Source organism: Coffea arabica, chromosome 8c (assembly GCF_036785885.1).
Source record: "Coffea arabica cultivar ET-39 chromosome 8c, Coffea Arabica ET-39 HiFi, whole genome shotgun sequence".
Lineage (NCBI taxonomy): Eukaryota > Viridiplantae > Streptophyta > Magnoliopsida > Gentianales > Rubiaceae > Coffea > Coffea arabica.
Genome location: NC_092325.1, coordinates 6658402 through 6682794, shown reverse-complemented (window position 1 = coordinate 6682794; position 24393 = coordinate 6658402). Strand labels below are relative to the sequence as shown.

Sequence of the window (24393 nt, the reverse complement as noted above, 5' to 3'; positions counted from 1 at the left end):
TTAAATAAAGTTATGTAACTCTGGAAAAATCATCAACAAAGACTACAAAATATTTAAAATCTAACTTTGAAGTGACTCGATTAGAACCCCAAACATCAGAATGAACTAACAAAAAGGGTTCAGAAACCCGTTTATTGACTCTAGGAACAAAAGAAATACGATGATGCTTTCCTAACTGACAGGACTCACATTCTAACGAAAATAATTGACTCAAAATAGGAACCAATTTTTTCAAATTTTGTAAAGACGGATGACCTAAACGACAGTGAATTTCAAGAGGAGAAACAGTAGCAGGACATGCTATCGGACCATTGAAATTGAGAAAGTAAAAATCATTATGCTCATGCCCTCCACCAATCGTCCTCTTTGTCTTCAAATCCTGAATGACAATAGAATCAGGAGAAAAAGTAACTGTACAGTGTAGAAATTTAGTGAGCTTACTAACAGACATTAGATTAAAGGGCAAATTGGGTACGTAAAGAACAGAAGACAGCGGAAGTGATGGATTAATTTCTACAGTGCCTAGTTCTTTAACTTTAGTGGTAGATCCATCAGCTAAAGTAACATGAGGAAAGGGAGTAGACTCTTGAAAATTAGAAAAAATTTTAAAGATACCTGACATATGATCAGTAGCCCCGGAATCAATAATCCATGAGTCATTACCTTTTTGTGCTAAAGAAGCAGAGGGAAGAGATGCGTGATTTATAGCTTGATACTGTAGGAATTTAACATAATCTTCGTCAGATATAGTAACAGTCTTCTGGGACCCATGTGCTGAAAAACTCGATTCAATTTGATCAGTAGTAACCGCATTAACAAACCTTTTAACCATGACGAATAGCACGTCAAACCAAAGACAGGGTCAAAACTCAAGATGACAGTGACGTGTGAACAGTACGCGTGAACAGTGCGCCGTGAATAGTACCTGCGTGAACAGTGCCCCCGTGAACAGTAATGGCGTGAACAGTACCGCGATGAACAGTGCGCGCGTGAACAGTACTTTTGCTAGATGTTTAACCTGAACCCTAGGACTTTTGCTCTGATACCATGTTAACAGGTATCTTAGGAGGAAAACATCTAGTCACCATATTATGAGTGACAAACTAATATTTATAGGAGTACAAACCTAACAAACTATTTACAAGAATACCCTTACTAATTTATTATCTACAAGAATACTTATATTCTCTTAACATTCCTTTTCCTAGGTAAGACTTGAAATTTGTATACACCACATTCCAACCTCATTGAAGTTGTGTTTCCCCCAACAACGACCACAGCTAAGGGAAGACCTCTACAGAATTTGACCATTTCCTTGCCTAACATTTCCAGGTTAGGCATATCTCCACTTCCTGTGAAGCAAACTATGAAAATTTTGTAAATTACTCGTACATTTGAGTCGGGCATTGCTCGAAACATCCAACCCAATGACATATAGGCAAATACTAAAATGTTTTCTATTTTTCTACAAGAGTAGGGAAACCTTTTAATACTCATTTTTCAGTTTAGAAGTGCCAAGGACAAGATTAATCTGTCTAATAAATCAAACGATTTGAAGGCTTTGGGGTTCAGGAACAGGTTAATTTAGAACCCTGTTAAGTAGCTTAAAGACTTAAAGCTGAAATAAGTAATCCTTTTCTATGCTGTCACTTTTTTTTCCATTTTTTAGCAAATTAATTTTTGTTGGATACGTCCACAGGGATATAACAGGGACTTCAAAAACCCAGTCTCTATGACACAAAATTGAGAAACAGTGAACCAAACATAGCCTACGATACTGTTAGGGGAGAAACATCTCAAAAGAACTCAAAATATAAGTCAGGAACTCAACTTTGATCCAAAAATTTAAGCAATTAGATTTCGAGTCCTTACTTATATATTAAGTGATCTTTCTCCATCTCTCGAATCAATGTGGGATATAGTCCTTTACTCAAGCCCTTTTTTGAGCCCATTTTTAATACTCAATGCAAACCCACCTTAACACCTAAGGCTACCTCTTCTTCCAATCATGGGCCCACTCTTCTTTAATATTCAAATTTTCGTCAGTCCAACTCCCAAAAAAATTCACTTGCCTATGAGTAGCTCAGTTTCGCAACCTAAAACTCTAATACCACTTGTTAGAGGAGAAGCATTTCAACAGAGCCCGTCAAAGAGTCCAATATATAAGTCAGGAACCCAACTCTGGCATAAAAACTTCAGTATGTAAGTTAGGAATCCAACTCTGATCCAAAAACTTAAGTTTTTTGGTCAGAGTTGGTTCTTGACTTACATATTGAACTTTTGGGTCAAAATTGGATTCATGACTTACATATTGGGTTCTTTGATGAGTTCTCTCGAGATGTTTCTTCTAATAAGTGGTATCACAACTTGGTTACGAGATTAGACTGCTCACGCGCGTTTGGATCCCAACAAACTAGTATCAGAGCGGTGTTCATGGTTAGATCCTGATTAACTACTGAGATCAAGTAAGTTGGTGGCTATTACCAATTGAATAATTTAATAGGTGGTATTCTTTTTTAAAGGAATTGACAAGAAGCATTGAAGGTAAAGGATGAGAAACTGAAAAGCATAAAGATACTTGACGGTGAATATAGACAGGTGATTCAAGGGTCAAGAAAATGTGGAGTCCAATGTTGATTTTGAATATGAACTGGTGGAGATATTCTCATAACTCTAACAGTTAATATTTCTTCTCGGATAGTTTTTAGATTCAGATTATATTCTTTAGGTGGTGTGGCATGTGTCTTAAAGAAATAAAGGAATCTAATTTTCAAACGTCAGAAAACTCTGATGGCTACGAGTTTTATGTTGTAAGTGGAATCTTGAAAATCACACGTGACAAAACAATTCTGAAGATGAGAAGAAATATGATGATTTTACTACTTTGATTGCTTCAATGGTTAGAAATAGAATTCACCGAAGGGGATCTCGAATTGCAAATAGTAGTGAGAAGAAATCTTACAAAGGGAGATGGTGAATTGAAACACTTTCTTGCGAGTCAACTGGAATTTAGACTTGAGGTAACTACATATGTCCATTTGCCAATTAAATCAATTGGATATCAAAACTATATTGATTCAGATGTGCAGTTCAGTACCATATTATTTAATAGTTGAAGGCAAATGGTTGTTAAAAGAAATATTTGTTAAGGTGGAGATTTGTTAGGAAATTGGCTTAATTTCTTTTAGCCAAATTTTTTATTTTGTGTAGAAATAACTAGTTTTCTAATTGATTTTAGTTACTTGAAATAGTAACCAAGAAATTTCTTATTTTGTTTAGAATTTAGAAGTTATTTCTCATTTTATACAAGTCTAGATATTAGCATTAGTTTTCTATTGTTATTTGGTTTTTGACCAAATAATATTCTCTATAAATTGGTGGGTTAGCATACTACAAAGAGATACACAAAGGCACACAAGAGGCAATAAGTAGCCTTATACATGGGGATGAGAGAGAGCTCTTGGAAGACGAGAAATGATATACAAGAGGTTGGATTTGTATTCAAATTTTATTCTTATAAAAGGTTTTCCTCTCATAATAAAAAACGGGTTTCTCTCCGTGGACGTAGGTTTAATTGTGGAGTCAAACCACATTAAATAGTGTCTCATTTATCTTTTATACTTGTGACTTATTTGTCATTAAATTATTGTGTATTTGATTTATCAATAGTCATTTGTTCCGCATTTAGATCTGTCTGAAAGACTAGATAGGATTCGTATGTACTTCTCACGAGAAATGGTCAAGAAGATCATCACTATATTTGTTAAATCTTCACCTTTTCAAGATCTAGTAATAATCATGAAAATAAAAACTTAACAAATTGCTAGCAGTGAGACTTAAACCGAAGTTAAGTTCAAATCTTAGCATATCTAGGTGATCAATATTCCATCTAAAAATTGATCCATTTTTAAGCAACATGAGTTTAATGACTGCCGTAGATATTAGTTCAAGTTAATTGGTCCATGTTTGTTGATTTATATGAACCATAAGGCACATTTAGGTTGTTCGGACCAAGTATGACCATACTGCAAGATTGTTCAATTGTATGAACCATATCACTAGTACTCTTTCACCCGTTTTAGTCATTTTCCCTAAATCCCTCTATTCGGAAATGTAAATCCAGACAGCCTAGAAAGTTTATGATTTTAATAGCCTGATGAACGATGATGACAATAAAAATTACAGCTCATTGTTGGGGTGCAAGAATATTGGTTAAGGAAAAACTAACCTTGGTTAGGTTGGCATCTCAATGCCTTACTCTGCAGAAGCTCGTAGCTTTCAGCATTGGTTAACAATCTTGGTTCGTAGTGGAAGCCATTTGGACCAATGCGCATTGCCACATTTTTGTTCCGAGTTGTAAGCAATATCTTGTTGCTCTTCCTTCCAATTGGAAATGCAACTTGTGGAACAGATATCATCAAGAACGACTAGGCATTTCTGATTTTGCTGAACTCGAAGAAGTTGCTTGACTAGCTCATCATCTCTCCATTTCTAAATCTCCCCTCCTGTTCGGAAGAAAACTGAACAAACTCCCTTGCAAGATCTCTTTTGTCTGCCATTGTTGGGATATACAAACCCATGTAAAACTACTAAAATGATGCTTCACATTAGGATGATTGTGTAGCTTTCTTGTCTAGCCTAAGCCTCCCATGCCATAGATGGAAACAATTCCATAAGAGCCAAGAAATGCATGTTCATTTACCAAGATCTGCACTAGCACCTCAACATCAGGTCCAAATCCAACAAAATCTTCATTATCAGCAACATACGAGTATGCCATCCTCAGTTGTTGCTGCAGAGAACTTGATCCTTCTCTTTCTGCCAAATCCCTTATTCCATATTCTTGAAAACGTCGAGTTGGATTAGAGATTCTGGTATTAAGACTTTGAATCTCTAATCCAACTCTGTGACGAATACAATATTCATCAAAATACAAGCGTATCTTCGAATGACATTCCTTGTGTCTCTTACGCTGTGTCCTGATGCAAGCTTGAAAGCGTGAGCCTCAAGCACGTTTTCAGCTTCATAAGCTAGATCTCTGCATTGTGAAAGCCATTCTTTAACAATTGCAGCGTCATCTTGCTTTTCATCATTATCTTTTAACAGAGACCGCAAAATCTTTAGCTCTGAATGAAGCTGCTCACCTTCTTCGGTCAACCCATTTAAGAATATCCTTCTTCAACCAACAATTTGCCGATGGTTTCGATAAGATATGATACAATAGGCTCGGCCATTTGTGATTGTTGAAATTAAGGATGAAAATGAAAGAGAATTAGACATAATTAGTGAAAAAATAAACTACTACAGCTTTTTATAAAAGCCAAATCAACTAGTTGATTTTTCATTTGGCCCTCGCGCGACGCGCGAGGTTGTCCGGATATTCCATGACATTGCCCGTTGAACTACGATGTTGTTGTGATTACAAATACTAGAGGAAGATAGCCTGCGCAATGCGCGGGAGTTTGGTGCATATGGTATAAAATAGTTTTTAATTTGTTATTTGATGTAACAACATGGAAAACTAATTTTTAATAAGAGAAAGATAACCATGAAAAGATTAAGGATAACTATATATTAAACTTCATAAGAATGGAAGATTGAGTAAAAAGGGAATCCATAAATTTCATTCTATAACGGGTACTCATATTTACGTGAAAGTAAAGTAGTAGGCTGTTGCATTTAGCTTGTATTGCACATGGTAGTTGTCTGTTGTAGTAGTAGTAGCTTTCCTTGCATTGTCTTTGTTATCTCGTAGATAGGTTGAGAACTGCAAAATTGCTAGATATATTATTATATTAAAATCTCAGTTTTAATTTGTCCAAATCATTCTCGGCCTTTTCCCAGAGCAAAACCTTCACTTTCGCAAAAGATATTGTGAATCAGACAATGAACAATAAAACTTGACTATTGCAACTTCCTGCAGACTTTGAGCAAACAGAAAAGGAATATCCCCAGCTTAGAAATGAGAAGCATAAGACTATACATACAGGAAAAAAAAAGTATTTTAACAGGAAGAAATAATACATAGAAGTGCTTGTGCTTAACAATAGATGACATTGGATGGTACTACCTGATTCTTGTACACAACAAAATGATACTAAGAATATAATCAAATCATACTGGTGAAAATCAAGGTTCGCAAGCTACTACTACCAACAAACAAATAATAGTACATTTTAAAAAGAAATAATCATCAAATACAACAAAAAAAGTTTGGAATGAAAGAAGTTAGAATTTGAAACCTTATGTAAAACGTGTTTAGCACCAGCATAAAGCTTGAGTTTTCGTGTTTTATCATCTTGAGGAAACTCTTTTCCTGGACAAACGTTACATAAAAAATGCACTTATAAAGTCATAAAGGTAGTAGAATAAATTATATTGTTGTTTAAATGTCTATAGGAACTTTCATCTCCAAACAGGAAACTAAGAAAAAGAACTGAACAGGAAAATAATTATGAGAAAATTGTGTGCATGACAATAATTTAACGGTCTAAACAGACAATCTAAAATAATAGGAGCTCCACCAAGTTTCCAAAAGTTAGGAGAATTTCAAATATACTTAAAGGTCTACGGGACAACATGCTCACAACATTCAGGATTTGATCATCAGTGTGAAAATTGCAACTAAGAGGGAGAGGACTTTAGCCAACTACTTGTTTGATTATTAGAGGTGGATTTACTTGGGATTTCAATTCTTATTGGTAGTTATTCTTTATTGGTTTCAACCTTCCAATCATCCACATTCAAGTCAAGTACTTTGATGAATAGTTAAGCAAATATACAAACGAATACATGAAAGAATAAACTTTGATACAAAGTCAAATTAGTAGGACAAAATATTAACTACCAATTCAAAATGACTTGGAATCTAACTATCACCAAAATCAATTGCATAAATGAATCACCTTATTACCAAAGCAAACAATTAGATAAGAAATCACACCATTCAAACAATTCAATTGCAGTATAAACCACACCATAATGCATCAATTGCAGTAGTTTTTTGGCTTACCTTGTTCCAAATACTCCTTGCAAAACTTTTTTCTCATAGTTGCTCCAAACCTATTCCAACAAAATCACATCGTTTAAATTGTACACAACAACCAAATTTGTGGGAAGCAATAATATTAAAACTAAATTACGCTAACAGAATATCTAATTTCAGAATAGAAGCATTTAGCTCACAATAGAAACTATGATTTTACAAAGCAAATCATACCATAAAAAAAATAATAAAAGCTCACCTCAAGCTAAACCACCAAGAATAGTTTCAACATAAAACCATATTGAAATCTAGAGTACAATGGCAATACAAATAAATATTTACTGGAAGATGAAAGGAATGTAACGGAAGAATATGAAGGGGAAGACATTTGAAGGAATAAAGATGAAACTGATGCTTAGTCATAAATTCCTTAATAAATGCTTTAATTGAGATGAACATGGCATTTCAATGTCTTGAGGTTATAATAGTAAAGCAATGATAATAATTGATACTACTTATAATTTAACTAACACAAGCCAATCAATGCCTCTATAAGGACATTTATGTAATTACACCAATAAAGAAGCTATCGTGGGTTATACCCATTGTAGAAAAGACAACCACATAATCACACATTCCCAAAATACCAAAATCTTTGAACAAATCACAACATTTAAGTAAATATAAAAAATATGCATGCTATTTTAAGTAGTACCTAACGTTATAACTATACTCAAAACAACCTTACAATCCCAAAATACCCCTACTCTTACGGTTGAAATTCAAAGCTATTCTTTGACCCAAACTCATTCTTATAGAGTATAAGGATGTAAAAGTAGTACAAAATAAAGTGGTTAAAAAATAAGATTCGAAATAGCTTAGTTTGTACACACCAAAAACCATTTTTTCTAGGAAATCAGATCCTAATGAAAACAGAGATTTTTTTTTTTCCTTTCTTAACTTTAAAGTTTATACCCACTAAAAGGCAAATTTAATCACACCAAATGACAGGTGTCGAGCCTGTGCAATAATAAAGATCTACTCAACGAAAATATAGGGCCTGTTTGGAACTTGAGTATTTTGAGAATTTGTCTAAAACTTTACTGTAGTGCACTGTAGAAGTTTTTGAAAAAATTTTGTAGAAGTTTTTGTAACGTGAAAATTTTTTTTCCTTTTCTTTTTTTTTCTTTCTTTTTTTCTTCTTTTTGTTTCTTTCTTTTTTCTTTTCTTTTCTCTCTTCTTCTTCTTCTTCCTTCTCCCTCCCCCTTCCCTCCCCCGTTACCTCTACCTTCCCAGTTCCCAGCAGCCATAGCCCTACCATTTTTTTTCTTTTCTTTCTTTTTCTTTTTCTCTTTCTTTTTCTTTCTTTCTTTCCCTTTTCTTTTCTTTCCTCTCTTCTTCTTCTTCTTCTTCTTTCTTCCTTTCCCCTCCCTCTTCCTTCATGGTACCAGACGAACCAGCAGCCCCTCTCCCCAATTTTTTTTTCTTTTTCTCTTCCCTTCTTCTCCCTCTCTGCTCCCCTCTCCCCCTCTACTCCCCTCCACCATCTCCTTCTCCCTCTCGAAGCAGAGAACCAGCAGCCATGGCACCTACAATTTTTTTTTTTTGCTTTTTCTCTTCCCCATTTCTCTATCTCCCTCTCCCATTCTCCTCCCCTTTCCTACTCCCCTCCCCTTTTGCCCAATCCGATCGTTCGACCAGATCGCAGCTAAGGAAGTGGGAGGATGGCCAGGGAAGGGGAGGGGAGGGGGAGGGGGAGAGGGAGAGGGAGAAGGAAAAAAAAAGGGGTAAACCGGTGCTGGAATAGGTGGCTGGCGCCGGAAACAGCGGCGGAGGTGGTGGTGGCAGGTGGCGGAGGGGTGGCCGGCGATGAAGGTGTGGTGGATAGGGTTGGGGGAGACAAAAGAAGAAAAGATGAAGTTTTTTGTGTATTAGATATTTTGAAGTGTGTAGATTAGAAAATTTGATAAGTTTTTTTAGGTTCCTGTAGTTAAAGTTGTTAAAAAACTAGTAGCTAAAAAACTTGGCCAAAAACTCGGTTCCAAACAGGCCCATAGATTTGCATATAGTAGTAAGCAGGGTCGATTCCATAGGGACTGGAAAAATGTTCTTTTTTCAAGTTAAAGCGGAGTGGGGGCATTCTCAAGATTTAACGACTAGGAAAATATCACAAAGATAATAAAACATCCAGAAGAGATTGAGTAGGACAATTAATGGGGAAAACTCTAGCCAAAGTTACACTTCAGAGATGGTTCAAGTAACTGATCCTTGATGCAATTATAATTCCAATATTCATTAATAAACAGGTTTTTAACTGCCGATACAATCTGATAGTCAGTTTATCCTTATTGCTTCGATAATCAAGGTACGATCATTGACCATTTCCCTAATTTAGGAATGACCCTAGTTACGACCATAGGATTTAATTGTTCAATTGCATTAGAAACTAGATAAACTTTGTTCTAATCAATAAACACGCTACGAGAACTTATTTAAATTAGATTGTATGTTTCCCCGACACAAACCCAATTATGTCAGTTGCTACTAGGATTAGAACAGTCAAACAATTACGGATTCAACTATTCCAATTAGCAAATAGATTACGTGTATAATTAAATATTACGCACCTATTCAATCACACACACTAATCATACTCTATAAAGCAGAAAATGTACAAATATTAAAGAATAGAGGAAATAAATAAAATCAATTAGATTTCACAGTGATAGCTGAACCAAATCCTTGGTGTTCCTTGACTAGAAAAGAAACTTAGTTGCGCATGGACAATTGAAGCAATTCATACCAGTTTTCCAAAGTCAGCCACATAAGTCTTTGATAAGAGAAATACTAGAGAAACAAAAGATTAAAAGAAAGAGCCTTGCGGCTCCCTTCTAGGTATCCATCTTGCGGGATGCCGGCTTCCCCTACTATAAGTACTACCAATTCTGTTTCTTCCTTGGTCAACCGAGACTAGAATTCTAATTGACTAAGGTAACTCCAAGAATAATGCCAATTGTTTCCTAATAAAACATCTATTAAAAAGTGAAAGTTTCCTAATCTTCAACCAATACTCCACGTAGACTCCATCTTGATTTGGAAAACTTGCGCTTGACAATCAACTCCAAGAAAATTACCCATTTTTAGCACTTTTTACTCCAATGCCCTACAATTAACATAAAACACCAAATATAAGTAGAATCCGACAATTAAAACAATATTTGGCTAAAATCAAGGGAAAAAGAATTATAAATTTAGCAACAAATTATGACCCAGCACCAAAGTATTTAAATTAGCTTGCAAGCAGTCAAACCCTTTGCACATGGTAATCTAAAGGATGATAATACAATCATAGCTTACACAACCAAAGTGCAAAACTTTCACACCGTACATGCAATGATTTAAGACCTATATAATGATACTCCATAATCCCCAATGTATACATCAATATGGCATAAATCGAGACACAATTATAACTACTTTGACAAAGTAAGGACACTGCCTTTCCAAAGAATTTAGTAGCAATAAATTTTCTATTTTGATTGCTATGTTTAGAATTTTTATAGGAAAATATATTGTAGCGATTTGATGTATATGTGGTAAAAAGGTAATTGAAAAATATGTTCATGAAAAACGTAAATTTTTTTCATATAGAAAATCACAATCCAAATTACAGGAAGGTCATAATTCTGCAATAGAATGTCAGTAGAATAGAGTGTGGTAGTATGATTTTTTTTTTTTTTTAAGGATGGACAAGAAAAAGATCAATTCAGCTAAATGTTAACTCAGAGATTAAGAATCATAAAAGTCAAGAAGACTCCGGAAATTACTACTTTTCACCAATATTGTGCCTATAACTGTATATAAAGTCAAGTTTTATTCATAGGTGGATGACATAAATAAGAAATTGGAACATGAAGAGCCAGAAACCATGACAACTTCAATAGGTAGGTAGATATTCTCATTCAAGATCTAAGTAATCAGTGACAAGTGCACTAAAAATATATACAAAATTTAAAGCAATAAGAGTAAAGTAATATATACACAGAGATGGAAAAGTGCAAATATGTTTAATGTGTAAGTAATAGATTTAATATAGTATATTGTATACTTAATCATTATAGATCCAGCCAAGTCTTTGAATTGGAACTTGAGTCATGTCATAATACAGCGTGGGCCAAGGCAAGAGACCACAAAGCCAACTGCATTTGTTGCGGGTAATTACTCCATCCGAGGCAGAAATGAATTCATGGGTAGGAGGGTCAGCGAAAAGACACCAACCAATTGTAGCCAAAAATACGTGCCACCCACCATAAAATGTGCGAAATGACCAAAAAAACCCACACACTTCCAAAGTTGGCCTAATAGGGGAAATGAAAAAAAAACAACCAGCATCTTTTGATTCTTTCCCTTCCAAAGTCTGTTAAATGTTTAACACTAGATTTATATTTCTCCTTTTCAGGCTCAAGCCATTGCTTTGTCATTTTGGAAAAGAGTAGATTGAAGGGCTATTTCTTTCTGTATTTTCATGCTAGCTATTCCTCTTCATTTGGAATTCAACCTCTCATTTCATCATGTGTTACTCTCTTCCTCCGCTGTGGACTTCTGCTTTCTATGATAATAGACTCTGTTCCTGTATGGTGTTCTCTGATTCCTTTTCTCCAGAGGTCTAAAAATTCAAAATCAGGCCCCTAATATGCATCAACAAACCTCTTGTTCTTATCCTGGTCATATATTTTTCCAGTATTTATCTACCTTCTCTTGGATTTTTCCAAGACAGTGGTACAGTATACCGTGAGAGAGATAGACATGAATATGAGATGAACCTCTTGTACTGCTTTTTGCTGTTTTTCTTGCCAGCCCTTCATGGCATGTTTTCTGAAGGATACCTAAGAGTAGTAGCTGTATTGTTATTTCTCGTGTATAACTTACCAATCCTCATTTGAACTTTTTGAGTAGTACTCCCAACAAAATGTAGTTTCTGGACGCCATTCTGATAGCTTTGGATGCAAATAATTTTGACAGCACCACCTTTCACGCATGTTTAGTAACAAAAGAAATTCAACAATATTCCTTTACTTGAAGTTTTTTATGGAAGTATGCTTCAAATACTTATGATTTTATCGAGTTCATCTCATTTCTTGTTCTTTCCTTGAATTGATCAAATAAAGAACAAGTAGAAGTTAGAAATATATTTTGTTAATGTGGCTTGGAATTTGACTGAAAATTGAGAAGAAAGATTTATGCTGGAGCATGATAAACAGATCACTGTTATCAACTCTCCGTGTAAGATGCTTAATAAACTTTCCCGCCAGAAAAATAATTGCTAAGAAGGTTGACAAATGATAATGAGTTCTATGCTATGGATTTCATCTTCTCATGTTTACGACTAGCAGTTTAGAAACTTAAAAAAAGAAAAAAAGAAAAATCTTGTCTGACTAGAAATATATTGTACCATATAAACTGATAGTAAATGTTTTCCATTTCGATCCCTCTATTTTAATTACATAATAATTAGGAGAACCAAAGGAATTCACGGCATGTATATAACCTCTAAGTTTGTTGAACAAAATCTTACACTGGCATTAACTGAAAGACTAATCCCAGGAGAAAAAATTTATCAAATTAGAGTATTCAATTCAATGAAAAAAAAGGTATTAAAAGAAAGCAAATTTGGTCTTTAGTAGGTGCTAAGTTATTCTTGATTATAAGATGTTTATCTAACCTAAATTTGTTGCCTATTTTGCATTCTAGTCATCCAATCCTTTTCTCTTTTTAAGCAAATTATTTTAAAATAATTTGGTCCTACTAAAAGTCTTTTTTCTATAAATAAGTTCAGTTCTATAAATAAATCCAAACTGAACGTGGAGGCTATCAAAACCATAGTTATTAAACCCAACCCATATGATGGTTGAACTTGTCGGCCCGATGACCTAAGCATCAGGCTTGGTTGGGTCTCTAGTTGATCAGACAAGGAGTTGATCCGATTAAATTTGGTCAAATCCGTTTGACCTGCTGATTTATTTGAAAACTAATTCAGTTTTCAAATTGACCCTTTTTTTAAATACAATTAGGATAACTTTCTTATACACTATTAGTGTATAATTTTTATTACATTTGCAGGTTTAGATCATGCCATATAACATGAATTCAAGTTTAAAATTTAAATCATACACATGTGGCATTTGTCCAAAACAAGTAGTGTAAAAAAATAACCATATTGTCAGTATACAAAAGGTTAATGCATACAATTATGGGTCTTTATTTTTGAAACAATATGTATATATATATTTTTGGCAAGACTCGTACATTGGATCTTCATTTAAATGTGCATAAGACTTTGCCACTTGCTTATTTTTCATTTGATAACTAAACAATTTTTAAATAAACTTGTTTACCTTTTATTATAGATTAATCCTTTTAATTTTCAAAATTACAATATTTGAGTAGTTGAAAAAAAAATTTTATCTTTAAATAAAAAATAAAATAATAAAAAAGGATGCTATATCTTTGAAACCAAGTGACACACTTTTATTTTATATTTGATTATGTTATTTATTTATGTAAACTTATAATAAGATGAAATTAAATCTTGCATTAATATTTATATGTTCATTATATGTCTTTCTTAGTAGTATCTAAAAGCACTTTATTAGATATTTCACGCATATTAAAATTACTGTTTTATATTTATAAATATTAAATTAAAGTCCACAGGTTGAACCAACTAGTGACCTCATTGACCTCATCTCTGTGCGGGGTTCCTTGTCGACTCAAGTTTAATAACTACGGTCAAAATTGTATTCACTAATCTAGGCTTCAGCTAGGCTGATCCCTAGGCCAATTCTCGGACTAGAAGTCTAGAAGTATGCTTCAAATACTTTTGATTTATCCAGTTCATCTCATTCTTGTTCTTTCCTTGAATTAATCATATAAAGGACTAGAAGTTAGAAATAAATTTGGTTCATGTGGCTTTGTTTTGAGGGAGGAAAAACGGAATTTGACTGAAAATTGAGAAGAAAGATTTGTGCTGGAGGATGATAAACCGGCCACTATTATCAACTGTCCATGAAACTGAGTGGTACGCTACTATGCTATGAATTTCATCTTCTCGTGTTTGCGAGTAGCTGTTTTATTTAGCAACTCAAAAAAGAAAAAAAAATTCTTGTCTAACTAGAAATATAGTGTACCACATAAATTGATAGTAAATGCTTTCCATTTTGATCCCTCTATCTTAATTGCATAGTTAATAGGAGACCCAAAAGAATTCATGGCACGTGTCTATATCCTCTCTAAGTTTGTTGAACAAAGTCTTGCACTGGCATTAAGTGTAAGACTAATCCCAAGAGAAAAAAATTTATGAAATCAGATTATTCAATTAAATGAAAAAAAGATTAAAAGAAACCAAATGTAATCTTTAGTAGGTGCTAAGTGATTCTTGATTATAAGATGTTTATCTAATCCAATTTTGTTGGCTTGTTTTGCATTCTAGTCATCCAAACCTTTTTTCTTTTTAAGCTAATTATTTTAGAGCAATTTGGTGCTACCAAAAGTCTTTTTTCTATAAATATATCCAGTCTCAATGTGGAGGTTGTCTAAATCCATAGTTATTAAACCCTATCTCATCTATTGGTTGAACCGGTTGGGCCACTGACTCGGGTCATGACTCTAATTGAACTGGACAAGGAGTTGATTCAATTAAATTTGGTCAAATCCATCTGACCCACTATTTCAATCGGAAACCCATTTGATTTTTTAGTTGATCTTATTTTTTTTTAAATGATTATGGGTCTTTATTTTTGAAACAAAGCTTAAATATACTTTTGTCAAGATTTGTGCATTGGATCTTCATTTAAATGTGCATAAAACTTTATCACTTGTTTTATTTTTATGGGTAAAAAACAATAAAGCCCCCTGTGGTTAACCTAATACACAGAAAAGTTCCCCATGATTTCAAAATATACAACACGATCTCTCATGCTTTGAACTAAATTGTAAAGGTGACGGAATCCGTTAAACTTAACGGAAATGGACGAAATGACCAAAATGCACTGATATAATTAAGCAAAAGACAGCTCAAAAAAATCATTTATTTTTTTCTCTAAGTAGAGAGAGTTGAGGGTTAAGGGGTAGAATAGGTATATTTGATAAAAAATAGCCATACAAATTTTTTTTTAGGTTCCAACAAGTCATTTCCGTTAAGTTTAACGGATTCCATCACCTTTATAATTTAGTTCAAAGTATGAGATGTCGTATTGTATATTTTGAAACCATAGGGGGCTTTTCTGTGTATTAGACTTACCATAGGGGTTTTTTTTTTTTTGTTTTTTACCCTATTTTTATTTGATAACTAAATGTTTTTCTAAATAAACTTGTTTACTTATTTTATTATATGGTTAATCATTTTAACTTTCAAATTGAGAATATTTGAGTAGTTAGAAAATTATTTTGTTCCTAAACAAAAATAAAATAATAAAAATGATGGTATATCTTTGAAAACAAGTGACGCAATTTTATTTTATATTCGACTATATTATTTATGTAAAAGTATGATAAATGAAATCATCTTTTATTAATATTTATATGTCCGCTATATATCTGTCTGAGTAAAATAATTAGTATGTAAAAGCACTTTATTAGATATTTTACATATATTAAAATTACTATTTTATATTTGAAATATTAAATTAATACCCATGCGTTCAATTAGTGACCTACTAGTTGATTTAATAAGTTGTTGACCCAATCCTTCTCTCGGTTCCTTGTCGTCTTTAATAACTATGATCAAAATTGTATTCACTACTCTGGGTTACAGCTAGGCCGACCTCTCGACCAATTCTTGGACTAGAAGTCTGTAACTTTTTAGCCTTGACTCTCCCTCACAAGGTCAGAATATAAGCCCATTATTTGATCTTACACCAATAGCCTAATAAAAAATTTGAGAAACAACCAACCATCATCATTTTCTGATTCCCCTTTCAGCTCAAGCCATTGCTTCTTCATTTTGGGAAGAGTCAATTGAATTAGGGGCTATTTTCCTGTCAGCTGTTCCTCTTCCTTTGGAAATTCAACCTCTCATGTCTTCATATGTTAAAGCTGTTCCCCTGCTATGGACTTGCTGCCTAATATAATGATCAAAATCTAGACTGTAATTGCTCCAATATACACTGTTGTTCGTGCATGGTGTACCCTGTTTTCTCTCCTCCAGGCATAAGCTCAGTTGCCTATAAAAAGCCCAGGCTGCGTTTGGATTAGTTATTTATTGGAATGTTTTTCAAAAAATTTGCTGTTCATTTTCTCAAAAAAGACGAATGTTTTTTAGATTACTGTCGTTCACAAATAGATTATTTTTGAGAAATGAACAGATTATTTTTGATAAATAAATGTGTTTGGATTCACTGTTTTTGAAAAACAGTAGTTCAATTTTTAATCAATCTTATTTGCATATCCTTCCTAAAATACTTAATTTGGGAGCGGTATATTTAAAGATAAGCAAATAGGTGGTTGCATAAGACTACATGGGTTTTTAATTTGTCTGTGGAAACATTAATTACTACAAATAAGAAACAACAATCCCCCTTATAGTTAAAAATCCCACGATTAAGAGATCACCATGTTCTCAAGCATATTGGTGATAGCACATATGATCAGCTATTGCTCTCCTATCTTCATTCCAGCCAGCAATTCCTTGTGCTGACATATCGACTGGTTGTGGTCCAAACATTTGGTTGCCCTGATCTAAATTATCTGCCAATGCTGCATCAGCTTCTTCTTCAACAAAATATGCGTCATTGGGAACATGATCGCGCATAAAGTTGTGCAAGGCACAACAAGCAAGGACAATGTTATTTTGCGTTGCCATCAAATAATTCTGCATAGGCCCCTGCAGTATTGGAAATCGCTTTTTCAAGACACCAAATGTGCGTTCTGTAATATTTCTTAACGATGCATGACGTCTGTTGAAAAGTGCTTTTGTTGCCCGCTCTTGTGGGGTTCCCCGTGCACCCCTAAAGGGAGCCATAAATCCTGACATATTTGTGTATGTCGCGCCCACCGCATAATATTTGCCTACATATCATGTATAGATAGTTATGTTCATTATGGCAACTCAAATTTAGTTATAAGAAAACTCAACTAGGCCAGGTTTTATGATTGAAGATCTCACGCACCTGCTGGTGGCATTGGAAAGGCACAATTAGGATCAAGTAAAACATCTCGTAAGATCCTAGAATCACGGGCACTACCCTCCCATCCTACCCTGACATAAGTGAATCTCATATTATGGTCACACGCAGCTAGAATTTTGTGTGATAAGCCACCAAGCCTATTCCGGTAATGATCCCTGTCCTCGGCTCTACACCAAGCTGATACGTGTGTTCCATCAATAGCTCCAACGCAATCCTAATTATATGGGCTAGCGTTACATATTGAACCAGTTTTCATAATGACTAACTAAAGGAAGAAACCCTAACCTTAAACCATGGCCAGAACAACGCACTGTTCTGTATTCTTGGATGAATTATGTGATAATCTATTGGCTTGACAAAGTCGCGTCCCAATCGAACGAGAGATCGAAGGCAGCGTCGTAGATGAAGATCCACTGTCTCGGAAAATTGTTGGAATCTCTCAGCCAGCACCCTATGTCGCTCATTATGACTCAAGCACAAAAGGCAAATGGCAACAGACTCATGAATTCCCACCCGTTGTGTAGGGTGCGGCTCCCAATAGCCCCGCTCAAGCAACAAGTCACATAATTGCAGGAAAAGGGGAGCTTCCATGCGAAGGTTGTCAAAAATTCTGGCTCGATAGCCATTTATTAGCTCTACCACCCTTTGAGCACCTGACTGTGCACCATCTCGGATTCGTCGTTGCTGCAAAGGGTTTAGGTACGGGTTGAATAAGGCAAATCCTAGAAGAACAACCATGGCATAGATCAAAAGGACCTCTTCCTCGTCCGATTCGTCAGAAATTTCCCCACCATGTGCATCATGATCATTTTCCATCAAGTGATCCTCAGAGAAATGCACACGCTCCGATGTATTGCGCCTTTGTTTTCTCATCTTAATTAACCCATAGACAAATCCAGAAACAACAAAATAAATGCATTGACAGGCATGAGAATTAGAGATACAGCTAGGACATACTTAATAATAACCAAGCAGGAATAGGAGGAGCAAGAATTACCTTGTAGTAGTTAGAAATGCACTGCGTTAAATCGTTTTCCCCCCAAGAAGAAATGGATGAATGAGTAGTCTGGATGCTATTTAGTTTCATTGCTGGTTTGATAAGGAAAAAAATTGTTACTTTCAGTAGGCAAGGCATTGAGCAAAGGGGATAAAAGCAAGAAATATACCTTTGGCAGCACGGCGGGTAATAGGAGGCATGTAGCCTTAAAAGGCGGCAATGGTTTAAGTCAGATTCACCGGTTTTTTAGAGACCCAAGGAAGTTCGAATTTAGACAGCCTACAACGTGTATAAGAAGTTGGTTTCAGAAAATTACATGCCTTAAATAGCATACACCATGCCATCTCGGAAACAACACAGTAGTAGAAGAATATTATGGCAAATGGAGTTCAGGTTGCAATTAAACAAGGCAAGACAAAATCCAAGTAGAAAACCACAGTAGAAAGCACCAACTTGAGCTAGACATCCACCTCCTATCCAAATACTATATTCAACCTCCCATTGTACTATGATTTTGCAGAATCTCCCGCCATAGAAATATGACAGGCTTGTTTTGTTACTTCAACTTCAATACTAGTAACGACTGATTTGAAGTATTTCTTCCTAATTGATTGAGATTCAATAAGGTCAGCAAGTTAAGAATCAGCAAACCTTAAACATTGGGGTGTTGAATTTCTACTAAGAAGCAGCAAACATGGTGGATGAATTGCTCTCATATTTAATAGTAGAATACATTATACCCAAAAAAAAATAGCAAAGGTCAATTGTTATTTAAACCGTTTCTTTAACGGAAAAGAAAAAAAAAATGAAAGCCGAAAGGAACTATTTGTAGCCCAGTAAACAAAGGGAGACTTACTAGATCAAGCAAATTCTTGGAAATCCACAGTGAAGTCGATTTTTAAGAAACCCATTCCTATTCTCATGTAAATCAGATAAAAGTATCGATTTTTCGTTGTTTGGCTTTAAAATTACAAAAATCCTTCAATATAAAAATAGCTCCACAGGACAAACATAAATAAGCTGCAGATGTCACACAGCAAGTTCAAAGGAAAGTGTCAGCAAGATTTCATGGCAAATTCATAACAAAAGCAAGAAAGCTAATCCCTGACTCCATGTGCTAAAGAAATCAACAGGCAATAAACTGTAACAAAGCCCTGACTATTTCAATTTAAATAAAAAGCTTTAATTTTGATGAACAAAAAATTAAGAAACAAACCTGAGCCAGGACAAAAACGGAACCAAGAGCAGGCGATGTGGAGGCCTTAGGTCATTGACGGCGACTTGCAGGAGGAAATGTCGTATCGACGGCGACGAGGAGGCTGGAGAGGTCGGGGGAACCAGGGCTCAGATGGGAGCAGCCGGGGTACGGGTGGCTGAAACTTTCACTAGAGTCCTTTAAACAGTTTTAAAAGGGGAAAGAAGAAAGAAATCAGAAAATGGAGAAAAGGAAAGGCAAAAAAATTTCCAGATACCTCGAACTCTCGCAATGGGTGAGGAGTGGGTCGGCTAACCTTGTCTAAATGGGTGAGGAGTTCCTGTCCTCCTCTCGAACTCTCGCAATGAGCCGCTGAAGAGCAAATGTCTGTCTAATTGTGAGGAGCGGCGGAAATGCACTCGATCAGGATGAGAGCCTTCTTTAGATCTCCGACAGTAGGAGGTGCAGCGTAGGGATTGAAGCAGCGGTCCGAGCACAAATTGGGAATGGTTTCTGTTTTAGGGCTGAGTAGTCAGTACAGCCTAATTCAACACATTTGGGACTTTGTTCAAAAACGACGTAGGTTAGCCTCGGTTTCACTGTACACTAATTTTTTTTTTTTTTTGAAATAATATTTGTTTTTATAGATATCCAAACCCCTTACAATTTCAAGTAATGACTTGAGAGGACTTTGAAGCACTGAGAAATCCAAAATTCCTCATGCGAATAATATCTAATGCATAAACGCTAATCCTGTTATTAATATGATTAAGATCTCTATTAACTAAATAAAAGGAGCACATGCGAAACAAAGACGGTGCACTAACTTGTTATTAGTTCATGGTATTTGTGTCCCACAAAGACAAAAACAGTTTATACTAAAAAAAAAATTGCAAATCCAAACGTAGCCCCAGAAATCAAGCTCCTAATATGCATCACCAAACAAGATTCACATATGCCAAGACAGGACGTTATAACATCCTTTCACTTCCCTTGGTATATTGCAAAAAAACCAGTCTGCATGACTTGACCAAGCCCCTGATCTTTATCAACAAGCAAGATTCCAATATGTCAAGTGTGTCATGCAAGATCCTCATGGTTTAGGCTCAGGTTAATAGAGACGAGTTATCTGATAGATGTAAGACAGAACTATTCTGTCCAGTCGTCAACTTTGTCTCCCCTCAGAACTTATCAGGAAGCTTGAACAGTTCTTTGCAACATTTTTTTTAATGATAATCCTATTGAAATTCCATATAACGTGCTCAAGTTTTCTTCCTAAATTTGTGCACAAATTGGTCAAACAACCTCACATTCAAGAATCTTCCTTGTGGAAAAAGTCTGCCAATTTTGCAAATCTTCTGTGCCTTGAAAAGTGACATATATTGCCGGCGAGCTTCCTTCCAGTTCTCTTACCAGATACAATTACCGGCGGAAGCAGCAGAAATTGATGTTAATTGTTTGGAAACATACTGAGCCTCTGTAGTTTTCCAAACATTTTGAAATTGTGAGCAGGGCATCACCCTGCCATTTGGAGACAAGAGGAACAATGGAACTCCATATTAGCATCCAATAGTAATACACCACCATATTAGCATAAAACTGAAAATAATAGCAAAACCACAATAGTACACTTTTTATAACAACTTTACTGCACAAAAAAACTTGAATCCAACAGGGAAAAGAAGTTATCAAACAAGTCAGACTCGGGCTCGTGCTGTATTGTAATATATACTTCTAGAAAACAAAGTCAGGATTCTAGTTCAGTATAATAGTTAACTATATCATTATTTCTCAGCCTTTTATGCCGCAAGACAAACACCATCTGCTTGTGTAATATCACCAGACCTGCTCTTCCTTCAGTGATAACCAAGTGGTGCTGGAGCCTTCCTCAGCTCATGTCCTTGATAATGAATGTCCTGCGTCAAAATCCAATTCAAAATCAAGCATCAAGAAAAGGCCTAACACTGCCCTGCAGGCAACAAAATCTGACGAGCATGACTATGACGGATCATGAAATAGCACAATGCTGACTGCCCTTACCGATGCAAAGTGGTTAACATCGCGGTGATGAGCCTCATCAGCCCTGACAACCATAACAACATCGCGCAAAGTCGAGTCAGGAGGCATGCGCCAGTAATCAATAGCAATAGCAGGCGCAGGTACATTTTCAATGGTGCCCTTATCCAATTCCTTGAGGAATTCAGTATAGGAATGAATTGCTTCCTCTTCCAAGTACCCCACGATGCGATGAGCCAATTTGGGTGAGAGAATGTATGTCAAAAAGTATGCATTGAAGAAAACTCCCTGGACCGCGAAAACGAGTGCACGTTCGTACCATCTTGGCTTTGAAACCTCCATGAAGGTCATGAGGTGCATCCTTTCATTCTCGGCTTCTTCAAGTAGAGCCTTGATCCAGCCTCCACTATGTTCAAATCGCCTCAATGACTTGCAGTGAAGCAGCATCCCTCCAACCATGCCGGGGACTGCTGCCACAGTCTCCAACATCATTGCTCGACATCCATACCTCCTCTGTTTCAATTTGCAACAAGTTAGGTCCAACTCTGAGATTATTGCAGGTCCCTCCATCCATGCCTAATGTCTTGATCTTTTTTTTTCCCCTTTCATACTTTTCAATTTCTTTGTTTGTATTATGGTAGACCATCAAGAAACAATCAAACAATTACTTCCATCAAGAATTTGCATGTAATTGTTACCACTGCAATTCTGAACTATCAATTGTATGCCATTTGACTACTAATTCCTGGTTATGTACAGTTCCTGACTTGGACAATTGCAACTGATTAACATGCCATCAATTCAAAATTCTGGTTTTTGAAGATCCAATCTCCCAACAATTATGACACTTTATGACACACACACACACACAGAGACACTCTTTATGTATTTCTTGCAAGATTCTTCATTTTTTTTCTATGTTGTGAAAGATATACAAAAAGTCCCTTAGAAAAATATATGAGAATAACGAAACATATTTCCTTTTTCTTCTAATCTTTTTTTTTTTCTTAGTTCAATAAGGGAATTAGATCTAGATTAGCAATTGAGATTTACAAATTTCTTGGAACAGTTAAGAGAAAAATAAGAAATTCAAGCTAAAAAAAATTCAAAAATTTATCAGAAAATACCTGAAAGAATAAATCGGTAGGCCACCTAAGGCTCTTGACGGTCCAAAGTGCAAACTTGTCCAAGAATGTCACTGGCACATGTTTTTTCTCCAGATCTATTGTCAGGTCTGCCTTGTAGGTCTCCCAGGGCTTCATACAAATATTATTTTCAATCAAAAATCAAAATAAATCCAACATAAAAAACCCAAAGAATAAAAATATATAAATAAAAAGTCAAATTCATCCCTTGTTAAAAATTTTCTTTTCATACATACCCTAAAGCAATTCCAGCTCCACTCAGAACCATCTTCTTTGGTAACTTTAGGTGGTTCAACACCCCAGTAACTCACAACCACCTTATTCCGATTTCCACCGTCACCTGCCGTGGTGGTGGCACCACCAGCTGCACCACTTTTCACCGCCTTCACCTCTTCCTCATCCTCCACCTTCTTATCACCCAAAGCCAACGTGCTCGCCTGGCGTGAACCAATTCCTCCATACCCAAACCACGCCACCATCACGTTCTCCGACGGCTTAGCTGGATTGCCATGCAAGAAACCCGTGGTTCCACATGCAAAAAGTTTCCCTAAGCTGGTGTCGTGCGGACCCATGGCTGCACCGGAAAAATAACGCGGCCCCATGTGGCCGATCACCGACCGGGCAACCCTTGTTGCACCACGGCTCATCATCTTCCTTTCAAGAGAGAAGAACAAGATTTCTTGGTGTTTTTAAGGTTTACGAGATCTTTGGAAAGAAATTTCTGAGGCGTAGAATTTTCTTGTTTTTTCCCTCCCTGTGTGATGAAGGGGGATTTTATAGTATGGTTCTATGGGTCACGTGCATGAGTTGGTTTATGGTAATTTGTATGGCGGTGGAAAATGGTGGTATTATTTTGTTGCTATTATTGTTTTCTTTTTCTCCTTTTTATCTATGGAAAATGACCATATATTTAATTGTCTACCCTCTTTGACTATAGTCTAGAGAAGCATCAAAGGACTAAAGTGCCTAGAAGGTTTTGAGGGTTAACATATGTATATCATCACAAAGAGGGTATGGTAAAGGTCAAAATGGTCTTTTAATTTATGATGACCAAAACTTCTAGAACTTCTCTCTAGAAATGTATCACAATATGAGATCAATTTTGACTTTGGATACTAGTAAAATCTGTCCTCTAAAAAGGAGAAAATAATAAAATAATAATAAAAAAAATCTCATGAAACTCTCCGTGTATCTAGTGTTGTCTAACAGATGTACATTGGACACTTGAGAATCCTCTCGTGTTGAATTTTTTTGAAAATATAAAACTAGATTTGGAAAAGCTTATGTATGAGTTTTTATAATCAAATGATAAATTATACGGAAATTAGGGTGTATAAATGACTTGACATCAATTAAAAAGTTTCTACTTTGAATTTGAACAAAAAAAAAAATATTTGCACGAAAATATAACCTAGTTGAAAATGCAAAGTAAATAAAATCAATATCATGGACCTTTTTTTTTAATGCATTTGGAATTTGGACTAAAGAGAGAGTAAATATCTTAAACATAGAATGTCATACATTAGGTGGACTTTTTTTGTTATCATCTTAATCCGTAACTTATTTTGACTAGAATAATTCAGAAAAGATAAGCTGGGGAGTATTTAGGAATATTCCGAAGTTTCTAGGAGAGCAAGAAATATTTCTTTAATAAAAAAAAAGCTCAAAAGAATGCCGGATTGAGTTTTTCTTGGGGAGCAAGTTGCGGAACGTTGCGTGAGGCCCAAGAGTTGGTTCGAAGCGTTGAACCTGTCACAATTCTTTTAACAGAAGAAAAAAAGGAAAATAATGAAAATAAGCAAGTAACGTGTCTGAGCCTGCAACGACTGGGTCCCAAGGGCCTATGTTCTAAGTGATGGCTCTAAAAAAAT

At 35.4% G+C, this 24393-nt stretch overlaps 2 protein-coding genes across 3 annotated transcripts; both read right to left on the bottom strand.

Moving 5' to 3' along the window:
- Positions 1-16436: 16436 nt before the first annotated feature.
- On the bottom strand, positions 16437-20806 carry LOC113707267 (protein ANTAGONIST OF LIKE HETEROCHROMATIN PROTEIN 1-like). The gene is made up of 8 exons (XM_027229507.2): positions 20667-20806; positions 19678-19874; positions 19383-19559; positions 18336-18445; positions 18167-18258; positions 17455-18042; positions 17152-17383; positions 16437-17050 (listed from the first exon to the last, which is right to left on the bottom strand). Exons 4-8 carry the CDS (start codon positions 18364-18366, stop codon positions 16602-16604), a joined length of 1392 nt encoding a protein of 463 aa, XP_027085308.1. The 5' UTR covers positions 18367-18445; positions 19383-19559; positions 19678-19874; positions 20667-20806; the 3' UTR covers positions 16437-16601.
- On the bottom strand, positions 20164-23282 carry LOC113707269 (ubiquinol oxidase 2, mitochondrial). 2 transcript variants are annotated; one of them, XM_027229510.2, is made up of 5 exons: positions 22759-23282; positions 22505-22633; positions 21402-21890; positions 21207-21277; positions 20164-20882 (listed from the first exon to the last, which is right to left on the bottom strand). In XM_027229510.2, exons 1-4 carry the CDS (start codon positions 23170-23172, stop codon positions 21218-21220), a joined length of 1092 nt encoding a protein of 363 aa, XP_027085311.1. In that variant the 5' UTR covers positions 23173-23282; the 3' UTR covers positions 20164-20882; positions 21207-21217. The 2 variants fall into 2 exon arrangements, with proteins under 2 accessions (XP_027085311.1, XP_071919532.1); XM_072063431.1 differs by lacking the exon at positions 20164-20882 and having other exon boundaries at positions 20968-21277; positions 22759-23281.
- Between the last annotated feature and the right edge of the window lie 1111 nt (positions 23283-24393).

Bases quoted from the DNA above. Each gene is read 5' to 3' on its own strand.
- LOC113707267 (XM_027229507.2), bottom strand. From the start codon at position 18,366: ATGCCTCCTATTACCCGCCGTGCTGCCAAAG. The intron at 18,259-18,335 runs GTATATTTCTTG...TTATCAAACCAG, and splicing joins TACCCGCCGTGCTGCCAAAG to CAATGAAACTAAATAGCATC. The intron at 17,051-17,151 runs GTGCGTGAGATC...CATGATATGTAG, and splicing joins CTTTCCAATGCCACCAGCAG to GCAAATATTATGCGGTGGGC.
- LOC113707269 (XM_027229510.2), bottom strand. From the start codon at position 23,172: ATGATGAGCCGTGGTGCAACAAGGGTTGCCCGGTCGGTGATCGGCCAC. The intron at 22,634-22,758 runs GTATGTATGAAA...ATTTGTATGAAG, and splicing joins GGAGCTGGAATTGCTTTAGG to CCCTGGGAGACCTACAAGGC. The intron at 21,891-22,504 runs GTATTTTCTGAT...AAATTGAAACAG, and splicing joins CTACCGATTTATTCTTTCAG to AGGAGGTATGGATGTCGAGC.